General features: G+C 33.1%; 1 protein-coding gene across 2 annotated transcripts; it reads right to left on the bottom strand.

The window, feature by feature from the left end:
- Positions 1–97: 97 nt before the first annotated feature.
- Positions 98–16651, bottom strand: LOC124533190 (pickpocket protein 28-like). Of its 2 annotated transcripts, none has more exons than XM_047108364.1 (13): positions 16164–16651; positions 15376–15500; positions 13756–13962; positions 11950–12070; positions 11231–11379; positions 10457–10569; positions 9831–9919; positions 8699–8883; positions 3636–3721; positions 2236–2310; positions 1363–1513; positions 894–985; positions 98–244 (listed from the first exon to the last, which is right to left on the bottom strand). In XM_047108364.1, the coding sequence occupies exons 3-13, from the start codon at positions 13881–13883 to the stop codon at positions 111–113; spliced, it is 1323 nt and encodes a 440-aa protein (XP_046964320.1). In that variant the 5' UTR covers positions 13884–13962; positions 15376–15500; positions 16164–16651; the 3' UTR covers positions 98–110. The 2 variants fall into 2 exon arrangements, with proteins under 2 accessions (XP_046964320.1, XP_046964319.1); XM_047108363.1 differs by lacking the exon at positions 16164–16651 and adding an exon at positions 15999–16151.
- Between the last annotated feature and the right edge of the window lie 143 nt (positions 16652–16794).

Here is a 16794-nt window from a genome sequence, read left to right as displayed (position 1 = left end):
GAACCCGCAATCATCGGTTAAGATGCACGCGTTCTAACCACTGGGCCATCTCTGCTCCTGATTTTTAAAATTAACTTTAAATGAAACATTTTAACTGAGTTTGAAAACATTTATTTATGAAATGGTTGTATAGACTTGCTTTGTCTGGCAACACATAAGACGCGTAATGTGATGTAGTATAAGAGTTCTACTGCGCTCATCATACTGAAACCCATGCAGAGACCGAGAAGTCCGCCAGTGTTCGCTGAAAAAAAATAAGGGATATCATTCAAAAAAAAATTTTGACCTATGCTATAGTCATTTATAAACATAATAACTATATAATATAACAGAAAAAAGAAAAATAAAGAAAACAAAAAACAATAGGAATTTTACATGATTAAAAGATTGAAAATGAACACCGATCATCGCATTAAATTATTATGACGGCGTTCCGATGTTTTCCGACGCTACACCAGGTGTTTTTTTATTTCATAAGAAATTCATTAATAAACCTCTGTTTTATTAAATTTTCCATTATTAAAATTTTATTTTGTTTATAATTAAATATAAATACGTTAAGTAATTCAAACTCCATTTTTCTCATTTCTAAAATTAAGTGTCTTGTAATAAGACGAGTAAATTAGCATTTGGCAGAATAAATGAAAACAGTTTATTACTTTCCCATTGCGAGGTATAACACCTGAAGGTTTGGGGCTTATTTCACCACGACCATTTTTAAGCAATAGTTGCTCTATTGCGTATAAAAATCTACTATTTCTGGTGTGATACGATTATTTACGTCGCCGTCAATCAAGAGATAAGATAACTTTTTTTATTATTCTTTAATGTCGAGTGCTAATTAAATGGTTGGTTACCAGACATTTTTTATTTGTATAATAAGAAAGACTTACATAAAAATTCGGTGAGTCCGAATATTTCTCCTTTCGTGAATCTCATGAATGAATTATCTTCGAAGTAAAAATGAATCACTAACATGTTTTCACTGAAATAAAAGTAACAAGACAATATATCAAAAGTACTCATAACTAATTTTATATTATTTAATACTTGAAAGGATATAGAGTACTATATTTGAAGGAAAAAGGCATTAAAATGTGCGCCAAATTTCAGGAATTCGCATATTGAAATGAATGAAATGAATATACTTTATTGTACACCACAAACAAAAATAAAGAAAGCTTAGGATTAAACAAAAATAATTTAAAAATAAAACAAAATTAGTAAAATGTAAAAACAAATGTTGATTTCGAGTGTGGACAATGGCGGACTCCTAATCACATATTAACACTGTTATACGTATTGGTCATAAACAAACTGGGTATGTATCGTAAAATATACTAAAATGTAATTATTACGTACGTGAAATATTCTGGCGTTTTGTTTTGCGCTAGGGTAATGCTCTGGATGTAGTGGCCCACGAGAAATTTGCTTAGCATCGCGCTGCTAGGTCTCTCAAAGTAAGAGATCTCCGTGCATGCCGGCAGACATTCCTCGCAAGCACTTTCTCGCCCTGTTAACAACGCCTATTTATTTTTTGTCTGATTGTTTGTTTATCAAAAGTGGCGTAAGAAAACACGAAATTAATAAAAAGTTATTCCTGAACAGATGTTTTTTTTAAGGAAATAAAGCAGTTGGCCTGTTACATCGTTCTTCACTCTGTCGATTTGCACTTTTTGGACTTGGGAATTATGAGAGATTGAGAATTTTGAAATAGAGAGTGGGAGCAGACCTGTGTTTCCGCACATTTATATTGTGCAATATATTGTATTGCAGTATTTTCCTGTTAATTATTTCGCACCTTCTTCTTCAAAGATTATAAGTGAAATAATAAATTTGTACAAATCGATCATCTTGCAGATTCTAATCAAAATATACTTTATTCAAGTAGGCTTACCTATACAAGCACTTTTGAATCATCGTTTAATAGACTGTATTAAGTGGAGCTACCAAGGGTTCGGAATGCAGATTCTCTGTTATTCGTGCCCAACACGCGAAAGACGCAATAGATGCTCATACACAAGTGAAATTGGACATGCAATTTGATTGAACAGAATTTGATTTCTACTGGAATGAGGAATTACTACTCTTCCCAATGACAAATCAACTTCGGAGAAATGAGTGATGTCTTCTAGGTTTGGATGACCGGCAAGTGGATTGGCTCTTAGTTATGATATAACGTGTGTATGTGTGTATGCATGGTAAATACTTGTATTGTACTATTAAATATATTACCACGGGGAACATATTTCTTCATATTGCCGTAACATTTAGCGTCTCCTTTGCCACATACACGAGTTGTTTTATTTTCTGAAAATAGTTGTTAAATTTTTATTAAAATTTTATGACATTCTTTAACAGACTTCGATGTTTGATGTGTCTCGTTATTTTTTAACCGACTTCAAAAAGGAGGAGGTTATCAATTATTTCTTAAAGTATTCTCGTTTAATTTTTGCTGGATATATTGTAGGGTTTTCTTGGCTAACACCGACTCCAAATATAACAATAGTTGTAACTTCATTATCTAATCATAAACCGACTTTTACGTAGTCTTAAATTTTTATTTTATTTTACTTAGGAGAACTCTTAATCAATATTGTCATTTGAATACTTATTTATTATTTTTACTTTTTAGCGTATATTAATTTGTTTTGAAATAGTGATATCGTTGAAGTCGGTCTTTTCTTTTTGTTAAAATTTGTATTTATTTATGTTCCTGTTCGATATTTTAACACCGAACAACGTTAAGTTAGACAAATTTATGTCACTTAAATTGTAGATCATGAAAAGGGTAACAAAGGCTTATGTATGAATTATCGCAAAAAGAAAATGTATCCTTAATTCTGATGATGGCACATGAGGTAGATGGAGAAGTGAGCTCATAGGAAACCTCGGTCGATGACTCGTGTTTAATTTTTAGCTTTTGTAATCTTCCCTTAAGAGTCGAAATGGCTCAACGATGAGAGCATGTGAAATATCAACGTAAATAATTGCGCTCAATTTTTAAATGCGTTTTTTTTTATGGAATAGGTTGGCGGACGAGCATTTGAGCCACCTGATGGTAAGTGGTTACCATCACCCATAGACAATGACGCAGTAAGAAATATTAACTATTCCTTACATCGTCAATGCGCCACCAACCTTGGGAACTAAGATGCTATGTCCCTTGTGCCTGTAGTTACACTGGCTCACTCACCCTTCAAACCGGAACACAACAATACTGCGTACTGTTGTTTAGCGGTAGAATATCTGATGAGTGGGTGGTACCTATCCAGGCGGGTACAAAACCCTACCATGTGTTTCTAATTAATTTGACGGTGAAACTTTCATGTGCCGAATGGAATTTGCCACGAGTGTTTTCAACATGCCGCATTGACACACTGGTGGAAAACATTTGAAAACCTTTCTTTTTATTCTCCAAAACATACATAAATAAATGTAAGGGTAGGTATCTATGGATTTTTTATATTTGAAATCGATGTAGTAAGAAATTTGTTATCTATTTTTGTTAATTAGTTTCTGAAACTGTACACATAATATGGCGTTTTTGATTATGCTTTATCAAATTGTATACAAGTAGTCTCTATTTGTATTCAGTTTACACAAAAAAATATAATGCATAAAATGTAACGTACTCGGCATGTAGTAAAGCACACATTTACAAACATCCAGCATGATACGAGCTTCACATTCCATTTCGCAGTTCCTCAGTGTGTAAGTTCTGTGAAACAAACCAATCATTAGTCTTGCCACTACAAATTTAAAAGAAATGAATTATATAATACTGAATTGATTGTCATTTATCGATTTTGACAAAAAAAAGATCCACTGAGCTTATTTCTCTGGTTCTTCTCAGGTTAGGGTGTTAACTATTCCGAACCGGTAGAAGTTTTTAATTTGACTATCAATTACAATTTAATTTTAATTTATTATATACGCTTGATTTAATAAATTTTACATAGTTGTGATTTTGATATGTTCAAAACATATTGATTGATTTTGATAATGAATTCACACATACATTATCAAAATCAATTCAAAATATATTTATTGTTCTTATATCAAAATACATATCTCACAGAGGCCTGTAACCCTTAATATGTTTTTAGTAAATAAAATAATTATTCGTAATTTTATAACGCATTTTTATTCCATATATATATTTGTAATGACATAACAATTAATACGTTGCTAAGGAACTAGATTCTATATTCTAAAGGATATGACAGCCCACCGCCGCAATTTGACGTTCTATTAAAGGTGCCGAAAGCATTTGGTCGACATGTCGACGTATTATCTCGTTTTCATCTGTGACTATTTGATAATGTAATATTCCTAGTCGCTTTTGAATTGTTCCAAAAATCCACTTTTTATTTTTACCGTATACTCGAACTTGTACTCTGTTCCCCTCTTTAAATTGTTTATTTAAAATTATGTTTTCTTTTAATTGTACTCTAGTATTCGTATCTCTTTCAAATATTGTATGTAAATATGTCCTTATATTTCTGCCAAACATGAGTTCGTATGGACTCCGCCCGCATACCCCCGGGGTTCGTCGCAAGCAACACTTGACTGTAATTATTTTATCTATTAAGGTTCCTCGTTCCTGTTCCATAGTTTTTAATCTTCTTTTTATTGTTTGAACGAATCGTTCCGCTTGTCCATTAGTTGCTGGGTGATAAGGAGCTGAAGTCCTATGTAACACTCGTTGCTCAGTAAGAAAGTTTTTGAATCCATTTGATGTAAATTGCCGGCCATTATCAGATACTAAAATGTTAGGAGCTCCAAAAGTTGAGAAAAGATCTTTTAATTTTTGTATGCACCATGAACTTGTAATAGTTTTCGTAGGAATTATTTCAACCCATTTAGAATATGAGTCTACGATAACAAATAGGTAATGTCCATAAATTGGTCCAGCAAAATCAATATGTATTCGCTGCCATGGTTCTGTAGATTCTTCCCAATGGTGTATTTCAACTTTTTTAGGTTCGTTCAATTGTAGTCTGCATGATCTACACGATTTAACTTTATTTTCTATATCTTTATCGATATTTCTCCAATAAACAAAACTTCGAGCCAACAATTTCATTTTAACTACACCAATATGTCCAGTATGTAACTCGTTTAACACAATATCTCTCAAACCTTTTGGAATAAATACTCGTGTACCTTTAAGTATGCAGCCATCTTGCATTGTTAGCTCATTATTATTGTAGCCAAAACTTCTTAGGTTTTTACCTGTTTGTAGTGCTTGTAATATCGGTTGTAATTCTTCGTCATTAATTGTTTCAGATTTAATTTTCTCTATGCTAATTTGTAATGTACTTAACTGTTGTAATTGATATATACTGTGTTGGTCTCTTTTACTCTCATTGCTCTGTTCGACGGGAAATCTAGATAAATAATCAGCATTTGAATGTCTTTCTGAACTTCTGTATTCGCTTTCGTAATCAAACCCAGACAAGAACAGAAGTGAGCATATTGAAATAATCTCATAGTACTCATTGTAGGTAAGGTTTTCTGTGGATGGAAAATTGTTGTGAGAGGTTTGTGATCTGTAACTAAAATAAAATTTCGACCGTAGCAGTAATGAAAAAATTTTTTTAAACCCCAGAATATAGCTGTAGCTTCCTTGTCAATCTGACTATAATTTCTTTCACTTGATGATAAGGTCCTTGATGCAAAAGCTATAGGTCTCTCTGTTCCATCTGGTAGTCTATGTGACAAAACTGCACCCAAGCCCCTAGGTGATGCATCGGTAGCTAACAATAACGGTTTATTCTTATCAAAATGAATCAAACATCTTTCGTTTATTATTTCTTCTTTTATTTTCTTAAAGGATTCTTCGCAAGAACGTGACCAACAAAATGGAACTCCCTTCTTAAGTAGTTCATTTAATGGATTAGAAATAGTAGCTAAATTTGGTATAAATTTATTGTAATAATTTGTCATGCCAATGAAAGTTCTCAACTCATTTACATTAGAAGGACGTTCTGTACTTGTAATTACTTTTACTTTTTCTATACTTTTATGTAACCCATCCTTATCATGATGTGTCCTAAATATGAAACACTTTGCTTAAAAAAATTGCATTTCTCTTTATTAACTCTGAGATTATAATAATTCTCCCTCGTTGTAATAATTCTCCTTCTGAAGAACCTTGAATTATAATGTCGTCGAAAAAACATTTAACTCCTTCCAATCCTTGTAAAATTTTATCCATAAATTTTTGCCATAAATTTGGAGCAACTTTTACCCCAAACATTAATCTGTTTACTTTGTATATGCCTTTGTGTGTACTCAACGTTTGTAACAATGTACTCTCTTCATCCATTTCCATATTTAAATAAGCTTGACTAATATCTAGAGTACAAAAAATTTTACCTCCGTTCATCTCTGAAAATATGTCTTCTATTACTGGAATTGGGTATTTTTCATCTTCTATGACCTTATTTAATGTAATTTTGTAGTCCGCGCATAATCGAATACTACCGTTTGGTTTTACTATGGGAACAATAGGAGTACCCCATTCGCTATGATCTATTTTTGTTATTATGCCTTGTTCACAAAGTCTTTCTATTTCATTATCGATCTTTGATTTCAAGGCGTATGGAACTCTTCTAGGTTTGATGAAAATTGGTTGTACATTTGTTTTAGATTGAGATGGGCTTGGAAATTTGGTATTTTTTCAATATCCGATCCAAATACAGATGTAGAATATTCTTCTAATAACTGGTCTAACTTAAGGCTCTGATCAGTACAATCTATTGAATGTAAGTTAGCGATGTCTACTTGTAACTCTTTCATCCAACTTCTTCCGAAAATTGGATCAACATTCTTGTTAATAATGTATAATTTTCCATAAAATCTTTGATTATCATAGTAACAACGAACGTATGCTACTCCAATAGGTTTAATAATTTCTCCTGTATAAGTTTTCGATTTTATATCTGTTTTAAAAATTTTCCTATTTATTTGTAACCTTTTATAGTCGTTTAAGGATATCGAAGACAATGCAGCACCCGTATCAAATTCCATTTTTATGTTTCTATTTTCTATATTTACTGTTATCATATATTTATCCACAATTTCACCATTGATAATATTGATTTCACCTAAGTCTTCATCCATTTTGTTATTTAACTGTTCCTCTATTTGATTGGCCTCATTTCTTCTTTTTAGACATACTTTAGCTAAGTGACCTTTTCTACCGCATTTATAACAAGTATCATGTAATGAACGACACGTGTTAGCTCTATGTCCTATTCTTCCGCAACGGAAACAGGTTCCTTTTAAATCTTCAATTGTTAATGTATCTCTCTTACTCGTTTTGTTTAACGTTACGTTATTTCTGGAAGGTGTTATTTTGTTTACAATTCTGTTGTTTTCTTGACCTGGAATATTAGTCATGGCGGCATTATCTACCTTACCCATTTCTATTGACGCCGCGATTTGTATTAGTTCTGAAAATTGTAATTTTTCTTTTTCTTGTAATATCTTAATACGTATATCTCCATCTTTTAATCCTCTTATAAATTGTAGTGATAGAAAATTTTCTGAAATATTCTTTTTGCAGTTTTGACAGTTAAATTCACAGTAAGATGAGAGTCTTTTTAATTCTGATGCGTAGATAGTTACCGTCTCGTTGTGTGATTGAAGACGTGAAATAAAATTGTGTTGCATCGCCCACACGCTCGGTTTTGGATCAATGTAATCTTGTAATATTTTAATAAGGTCTTCATAGCATTTATCGAGAGGATCTTCAGGTGAACATAAGTCACATACTTTTTCGTGTAACTCTGGAGAAAGTGTGGACTGTAATGTATAAACCTTCATTCTCGTATCGTTAATATTATTCATTAACAAATATACGGATAATCTCCTAGCAAAATTTTTAAAGGATTATTTGTCTTGGTATGGTTGGAATGGTATTTTTGGTGCACATTCTTTGCGGGTATAACTTTTAACTGATCCTAAATTTTCAATATTTTCCAATCTATTTTCTATTTCATTATTATTATATCTACGAAAAAGTAACAGTTTCACTTTCAATTTTGTGTAAAGTTCTTCAAATTCGTACCTGTATAGTATTTCTTCTTCTAATTGATCTTCTTCCGTTTCAAGTTCAATTTCTCTTTGTGCATCGTGGAATCTTTGAAGGCTTTCTTGTAAAGTGTAAAGTCGTGAATCTATTTCTTCTTCCGTAATATTTTCTTGTAAATTTGTAATTTTCTGTTCTTGTTAAATTACCCCGTAAGGAGGCTCTTAATCTTTTGTATTTTTTTACGGTGTTTGACATCCTCGTCGCCAGTTTAATATGTTTTTAGTAAATAAAATAATTATTCGTAATTTTATAACGCATTTTTATTCCATATATATATTTGTAATGACATAACAATTAATACGTTGCTAAGGAACTAGATTCTATATTCTAAAGGATATGACAACCCTAAACTAGGAAAACACGTATATTAGGGGCATTATTAATAAGTAAGTGTGATGCTTCTATAATATTGTATAAAGGAATTTCAGTAGACTTTGAAAATTCTGGGTTGTGGTTAATTGATAGAGACTACGAATATATTTCACAGAATTTTCATAGAATTATTTCGTCTTTGGATGATATTGCCGCTGGTGACATGTAGAAAATAAGCACTATTATAGAAGTAGTTTGATTTTATCTTTCAACGATAATTACCTATAGAAGACTAATTCCTTTTCACTAGAGAATAGACAAAGTCTTTTATTGATATCAATGAATTTCAAAGATGGTTGCGCGTCTAGAATCCTCGGTTGTATCGACACACGAGCCTCAATCCCGGGGCCATAAACTTCCCCAAGCTTTGCTATGTTCGGCGTTTCTGTTGGATTATGAAGAAGTATCTAAAAATATAAGAAAATAATTATTTTACAGACTTGTCTTACACTTGATGTAAAGTGTCTCAAAACTTATTAATGCATTTTAATTTATAAGTAATCTATCTATATTTACAAATACGAAATAACACTCACTGATTACTCACGAAATCTCAGAAATTATAAAAACTACATATAAACTTGAAATTGAAATTTATAATATTAATAAGAATAAGAATGCAATGGGAAGTCTATGCTGTTGGTGTTTTATTTCAATCTGTATATTTATCATCGTCAATATTGTAGGCCAGGATTCAATTCAAATAGATTATATTAAAATTATACTTTTTATTCATTCCTAGACATAATTAGAAAATCGCGAAACGAAATGGAGCAAATTTGCTAAAAGTTTGTTTAGAATTTATTAAATTATCATTAAAATTTAACATTGTAGTCTAAAAGCTACACATATAAACAGTTACATATTTTGTCTAATCCTTTACAAGTATGTTACTTTCGGTCTTAGTAATGTTGAAAGGAAAATTATTACTATTGTTCTTTGGTATAAATAATTTAAAAGCAGCTGATTTTACAGACCGTCGGTCTTATTTAAGTCACTTATTTATACTTCATCGTACTTGTTAGCGTATTCATTTTTAATTAACATGGATTTCGATAGACAGCATATCTGACAAACGAGGTTATCACTTTAATTTATAAAGCGATATTCATGTCCCTTGTAAACAATATTTTTTTAACGAAAATATTAAATACTTTTTTCCAATAACAATACATATCCTTGAACTTTTATTCGACTCATTAATTAAATTTGCAACAGTTCTTTGTTGAGGTATGACAGTTGATGTCATTCTTATTTTAATAACTGATAAAGATGAGCAATAATGAGGCCAGGATATGACAGAGGTATTTCAAAGGTTACGGGATCTAATGAAATTAAAAAAAAAAACACTTACCTTAAATCCAGGGCTTTTGGTAGACGCACAATAGTATTCAGCAACATTAGCATCTAACACCAATGTTAGACCATGATCAGTTCCGATTCCTTAGCAGCGTTGAATATTTACAATTTATTAACAATTTTACATAGTTATAAACAGGTATACTTTCAAGTGCCCTCATGAAAGCTTTGAATCGTCATCATACAGCGTTGAATTAAATGGTCAGTTGACGTAGGTTCGGAAATAATCTAGTATTATATAATAATAATCGGGCATTGAGTAATTTGCCTTGTTATGTAATGTTTTTTGACATTATCTTGGCCAAGTTAAATCTGGGGATTCTTATTATTATATATTCTTAGCGACGAACACAGTGTCCCAGGAAGGATGTATTGACAGGTAAACTATTTTTACGTCATTTTGGCTTTAAAAGCCTTGAGCCGTATATGTTCAGGCACTGAGTAGCTAGTGGGTGTCTAATATAATTAAGTTCTGTTGTGAAAAAGTCAGACATAAAAGTAAATTCTAATTGCTAACATTTTAAAATGCTAAAAAAAATCTAAAACCTATTTTTTTCTTTATGTAAAACATAACACTGAGAACTATTATAAAAGTAAAAATAAAATTACATATGTACTTACCCTGTGCCCTCCAAGGGAATCCGTCTGGCGGTGCATTGTCCGGGAATCCACTTTCTGGAGTCCAATCCACGGACGGTAGAGGAAATGTTATGTTCATGTCATTTAGGTCTCTACTACAATAATTACAAAGGAAAATTGATGTGATTATTTATATATATGATACCATTTTAAATATCACTATTCTATATTTAAATTAGAATGCTATCGTAATTAATCGTAATTTACTCGGTGGTAGGGCTTTGTGCAAGTCCGTCTGGGTAGGTACCACCCACTCATCAGTTATTCTACTGCCAAATAACAGTATATACAAGGGACATAACATCTTAGTTCCCAAGGTTGGTGGCACATTGACTATGTAAGGAATAGTTAATATTTCTTACAGCGTCATTGGCTATGGGTTATGGTGACCACTTACTATCAGGTGGCCCATATGCTCGTCCGCCAACTTTAACATAAAAAAATACCCATGAAAACTCCTGGGGTTGGCATTGAAAACTACAGACAAATATCTAAGTAACAACTAAGTGCATACATATCCAGACGGGTCGTATTTAACGGATATTTCGCTACAAGATGTTACAATTACAACGCATTTACAAGACAGTAAAAACCTGCTATATTTGATGGATCGGTACTTTTTACGGAACCTGGAATACTGTTGCCCTTTAACTCGTTCATTCAACTATCGCTATCGCCAAAAATAACATGTACGATATAAAGAACCAATGCAAACGGATTGTGTGTGAATGTAGCCTTAGGTATTGTAATTCTTACGGATTCCGGAACATATTTTCCCGGTGGACGACGTTAAATGTGCAGCAAAGACCTTCGTCAGTGAGCTGGGCGTTGAACAGGTCTTGACAATTCATACTCGCTGAATTCCAAATACATAACGATAACATCTCGTTGCACGGTTGGGTTACCTATATTATTGTATACAAGTATATTATGATTTCATTCAAGATACAAAGTCCTATTTATTTTAATACCAACAATTTTATTTTATTCGCGCCATAATATATTTTTCAAATCCACATGGAAGTGAAGTTATTATGACTTTTTTCAAGATAAGTGTAGGTTGTTGCAGCAGTATATTGGTTATTACAGTTTATATTTTCTGCGAGAAAGATTTCTAAATCTAAATCTAAGTCAAATACTATAATAAGATTTAGATTGAGACAGATAATTTTACTACTTTTTACAGATTGTTATATTCCTAAAATATTTTTTTCACCGTCGATTACGACATAAAATAATAACACATTCTAGCAATTCTTTCAGAATGTAAATTTGTATACACGTTTACGTAATTTATGCTTTAACATTTTTATTAAATACAATATCCTGAATGGCTTTGTTTTCTATTTTCTTATAAGGTCCTAGGTTCAAATCTTAAGACATCAAGATATGTTGAGGTTTTCTATTATAAGTAGTAGCACTGAGTTAGCTAGTTGGCAGAGTTATGAGTTTTATAATTGGAATTTAGTACAAACATTGATAAGAAAGGAGCGTGTATGGTCCCAGTCGGCGCTTCCAGCAATATTATCTTCAAAAATATCAGCATCCGTCTGATCTGAACACAGACTTTCTAATAGCTTTTTGTCGATCGAATCGCTAAACAGAAAAAATGATTTGATTAATTTACACACGATGAAAGATAAGGCAATAAAATCAACAAAGGGAATAAAAAAATTAGTTATTTATTTTGAAAATTGTGATGGTAAAACTGCAGATAGTATTTTTTTACACATTAAATATGTACCGATGATTGACACTTTAAATAATAATTAGTTACGGTGCACAAAGCCTCGAGCCCTTTTTGTTTTATATCAACAAACGATGTTACGAATTGCAAAACAATGACACTTTGTCTTTCATCGTTATGCTTTAATCCGGTTCGAATTGTGAGTGGGCAAGTGTATTAACAAGAGACAGAACATTGCTAGTATAATGATAGTGTAAGAAATAGCTAATATTACTTTTAGTACGACACAACTTAGATGTAGCATGGGTGAAACCGATCACATCCGAATTAAGTACGCTATCCCAAATTATCAATATTTATTTCATATTTGAATACAGTGCCTTTTCTGCGCCCTGTGCGAACTTCTATAACTGCGCCCTATTTAAGCAGACCCTTTGCCTATTTTAATGTCTCACTCACTAAAACTTAAACGCAGAATCACTACTGCAAATGATATGCCCATTAACGATGCCTATTAACGATAAACACTAAACACAAATACGCTCGTGCGCTGCTAATAAAATGAGCGCGATGTATGTTTTTAATGATACTAGCATGTAAGTACGTTTGTATTTTTTTTTTTAAATGTATAGGCTAGCTCTTGACTGTATCACGCCTGATGGAAAGTGAGATACAGTCTAAGATGGAGCGCGCTTGCCTAGAAGGTGCCTATTCACTCGGGACTTGAAGGTACCCATATTGTAGGTGGTGGGGAAAACGGAGGTCGGGAGGGTGTTCCAGACCTTGGCGGTGCGTATCAGAAACGAGGAAGCAAAACGTTTCGTACGTGTCTTAAATACGTCAACGTCAACCACGTACGGGTGAAGATCCTTTCGATGCCTCGCAGTTCTTTTGTAAAAAGGTGACGGGGGAACCAAATCAAATAGTTCCTGAGCACACTCGCCGAAATATATCTTGTAGAATACCGACAGACAGGCAACCTTAAGACGATGTTCTAAGGTCTGGAGTTTTGTAACCAGTGTCTGGTCGCCAATGAGTCTTCTAGCTCGACGATCCACTGAATCCAAAGTATCAAGTTGGTACTTAGCAGAGCCGTCCCATAAATGGCTGCAGTACTCCATGCACGATCTGACTTGGGCTTGATAAAGAGTCAGAAGCTGTTCTGGTGTGAAGTACTGTTTGACCTTATTGTGGATGCTAAGTTTTTTACCAGCAGTTTTAGCTTTGGATTCAATATAATTTGATTTAGTATTGGAGTTGAGTACTAGAGGCTCAGCGGAATCTTAACAAGAGCAAAACAAAACAACAATAGTCCTGCTCAGTCTGTCTATGCTTGCGCCCCCGAGAGTCTACGCCCTGTGCCTGGGCACCGGTGGCACCACCCTCACTGTGTGAATATGATCTTTACACTTGCTTTCTCGGGTTGAACTGACGCGAGAATCTATAGCGACGAATAGCGTCGAATGGCGCGATAGGCAGCTTTCATTGCCGATGCTACATCTAAGTTGTGTCGTACTATACAAAGTCAGCGTTCAATTTCGACCGTATGTCTTCTAAAATAAAAACTGTACATATAAAAGTATATATATTTTACCCAAACTTCTTATATCGTTCAGCAACAGATTTCTTAGCTTGGTTGACATTGCAGATCGTGATTGCAGGGAATGGTAGTTTATGAAGAGGCATGTTTTCTGGATTAATGCTTACAATCATAGGTGACATGCGCCATTTTGCGTAAACGTTTAAAATGAAGAATCCTGCGCATATCAAGGAACTACCGAACGCGATTAACCAGAAGAACCTATAATTTATAAATAATTTAAATATAAATATATAAATTTTCAATCACATTTCTCGATGCTGTCAGATTCTAACTATGGGGTATAAATAACGAAACTACTATTACGAGCTTCAGACTGCCTTGTTAGTCTGGTATCTAGATACCTCTAGGTAAAGGTACCAGGCTGGGTCATCAATACTAGCAAATTTAAACTCAAACTCAAATTGCTTTATTCAATATAGAAGTATTACACTTTCTTATTGATGGTCATACCATCGGCTCGGAAAAGAAAATACCCTGATCTGAGAAGAACTGGCGAATGAAACTCAGCGTTTTTTTTTTAACCTTAATGCACGAATGTATTACAAGGATTCTTCAAATTTGGCGATGGCATTTAACGAAAGCCCCATTTCTCTTGGGCTTAAATTAAATGGTAGGTACACGATTTATTTATCGATGACGTGAATTACCTAAAACCTAAAAGTTTTATTTACTTGTAATTTATGTATGTGAAAATATAAGGGCATGTATAAGATACTAGCGGCCCGTCCCAGCTTCGGACGGATGGACATAAGTTTTTTTTAACGTAGATCTGTAGATATGTAAATATTATTATTTGTAATATTCTCCCCATACATTATTTATTATATCTCAAAGTGATCAGATAGCCTTTCCGATGAAAACTCCCTGACGGCTTGAATTTTTCCGACATGTTTAACAATTGTCGTTCTAATTCAACTTATTTATACGAAAACCTTAATAAATTATGTGCATAAACCTTCCTCTTGAATCCCACTGTCTATTAGTGAAAGCCGCCTAAAAATCCGTTCAGTAGTTTTGGAGTTTATCGCGAATTAGACAGACAGACGAGGCCGGCCGACTATGTTTTATAATAGTGATTGGTATCACACTTTCTTTTTTAAGCAATACAACATCACATACATTACGCAATGCACTTGTGTTATGGAAAATCAGAAGTAACAAAGGTACCACAAACACCCAGACCCGACACAACATAGAAAACTAATAATAATCTACATCGACTCGGCCGGGAATCGAACCCGGGTCGTCGGCGTGGTGTACCCGTGAAAATCGGTGTACACACCACTCGACAACGGAGGTCGTCAGAAGTTACAAGTGCGTGTTGTACACACGCACTTGTAACTTCTGACTTTGATACACATAATCAAGAAAATTATTTAATTCTCTTAACTCTTTTGTTTCTTAGTGACATAGTATGAGAACAACGTATACCTGCTCAAACGCTCAAATGCTCTAAACGTGGTACTACAATAACTGGTATTGAAATTGTTCATACTTTACTATCTTATAAAAATAATTACTAGCGTTACAATATAAATGGAACTGGTTGATTTATACGCGAAGGAATTCACCTTCACACAATAATAGTTCAACATTATTTCATTTGCTTACCGTTCAAACCAAGTTAGTTTTTTTTCACCGATGTAGCGAAGACCGTGCAGCGTAGAGGTTAACAAATATTGTCTAAGATCTTGTCCGAATGACCGATAAAAGTTAAGTTGACTTGAGGGTTTATCCTGTGTAAAATTTGGTGCAATTAAAAAATCACACGTATATGACTATTAACTTAGAATTTGGACTTTTTCTAGCTTAGAATTTGGATAGTATGAATACAGTTTGACACATTGCTTACTGATAGGCTTCTTAGCATGAATTTATGTAAAAAATAAGTGTCTGTTTGTAATATTGAAATAGCCCTTTTTTATTCGATGCGTGTATGTATGTATACACGGCACATATAACAAAACAACATTTTTTCAAAAATTTTGTCTGTCTGTCTGTTTGTGCCGGCTAATCTCTGGAGCGGCTGGACAGATTTTGACGGGACTTTCACTGGCACATAATTGATATAATAAGGAGTAACTTATGCTACAATTTTTTTTTGTTAAATCTAACGCGTACAATATCGCGGGCACAGAGACTTTTATTTTTTGCAAAGTTTGCAAAGCAAGTAATTATTCAGCCTTATAAAAAAAGGTTTCATATTAAAATTTTTTGATAAAATATTCAATTACCATAATATACTTTATATATCGATCACACTTTCAAGAAGTTTACTATTGAAATATTGAACTTGCAGAATACATATGAACTGTAATCTCTTAACGAGAAGTTAGCGACTTTGTTATAGTGTAAGGCTTTAGTGTGATTAAAACCAATTCGTTTAATAACTTACTGACCTCGGTTTTATTACGGCTCGGCGTTTTGTTTGTATTCCAGTCATACCAGGGATTTGACGTTGATTGAGTGGCCCAGAACTTTTGCTAAATAATTTTAAACATTTTTTAATTGAATTAATCGTTGTATCATTAATCACATTACTCGAAATCAAGACGCATGCCTCTAACTTTGCTTAACAAATATTTTTTTCTATAATTGGAGTTAATTAACTTTAAAGCCCAAACGTATTTATATATAATTAACGTACCACTTTAGAATTATCCATCGGCATTTTTTTGATATTCGATTTATATTTAGTGACCATTGTTTTATAAGGTTTTAAAGCAAATGTGTTTCGTGTTGTGTTTGTTCTATCAGCAAATTCAGTACGACTAAAAACGAAAAGCAACAAATTTCCATGATCCAACGTAATTCCACATTGTCAATGTTTGTGGTTTAATCGGTTGATGGCGGACATGACAAATCGACCTTGTTCCACCTTAGTTTACTTTCGATGGTAAAATTACACATTTTACAGGTATTCGTCGTCCTGACCTCATCCAAGTAATTATTGGTCCGAGTACACCGTAAATACAACAAACAGCATTTAGTGCTTTAATTATAATACTTAATTCGACATTTGCATGCAAG

This window comes from Vanessa cardui, chromosome 10 (assembly GCF_905220365.1).
Source record: "Vanessa cardui chromosome 10, ilVanCard2.1, whole genome shotgun sequence".
Taxonomy (NCBI): Eukaryota; Metazoa; Arthropoda; class Insecta; order Lepidoptera; family Nymphalidae; genus Vanessa; species Vanessa cardui.
This window is presented reverse-complemented; position numbering and strand designations above follow the sequence as displayed.

Excerpts from the sequence above, each read along its gene's own strand:
- LOC124533190 (XM_047108363.1), bottom strand. Across the intron at positions 13,963-15,375 it reads AAACTAACTTGGTTTGAACG|GTTCTTCTGGTTAATCGCGT; the intron begins GTAAGCAAATGA and ends TATAAATTATAG. Across the intron at positions 1,514-2,235 it reads GAAGAAATATGTTCCCCGTG|GGCGAGAAAGTGCTTGCGAG; the intron begins GTAATATATTTA and ends CGTTGTTAACAG.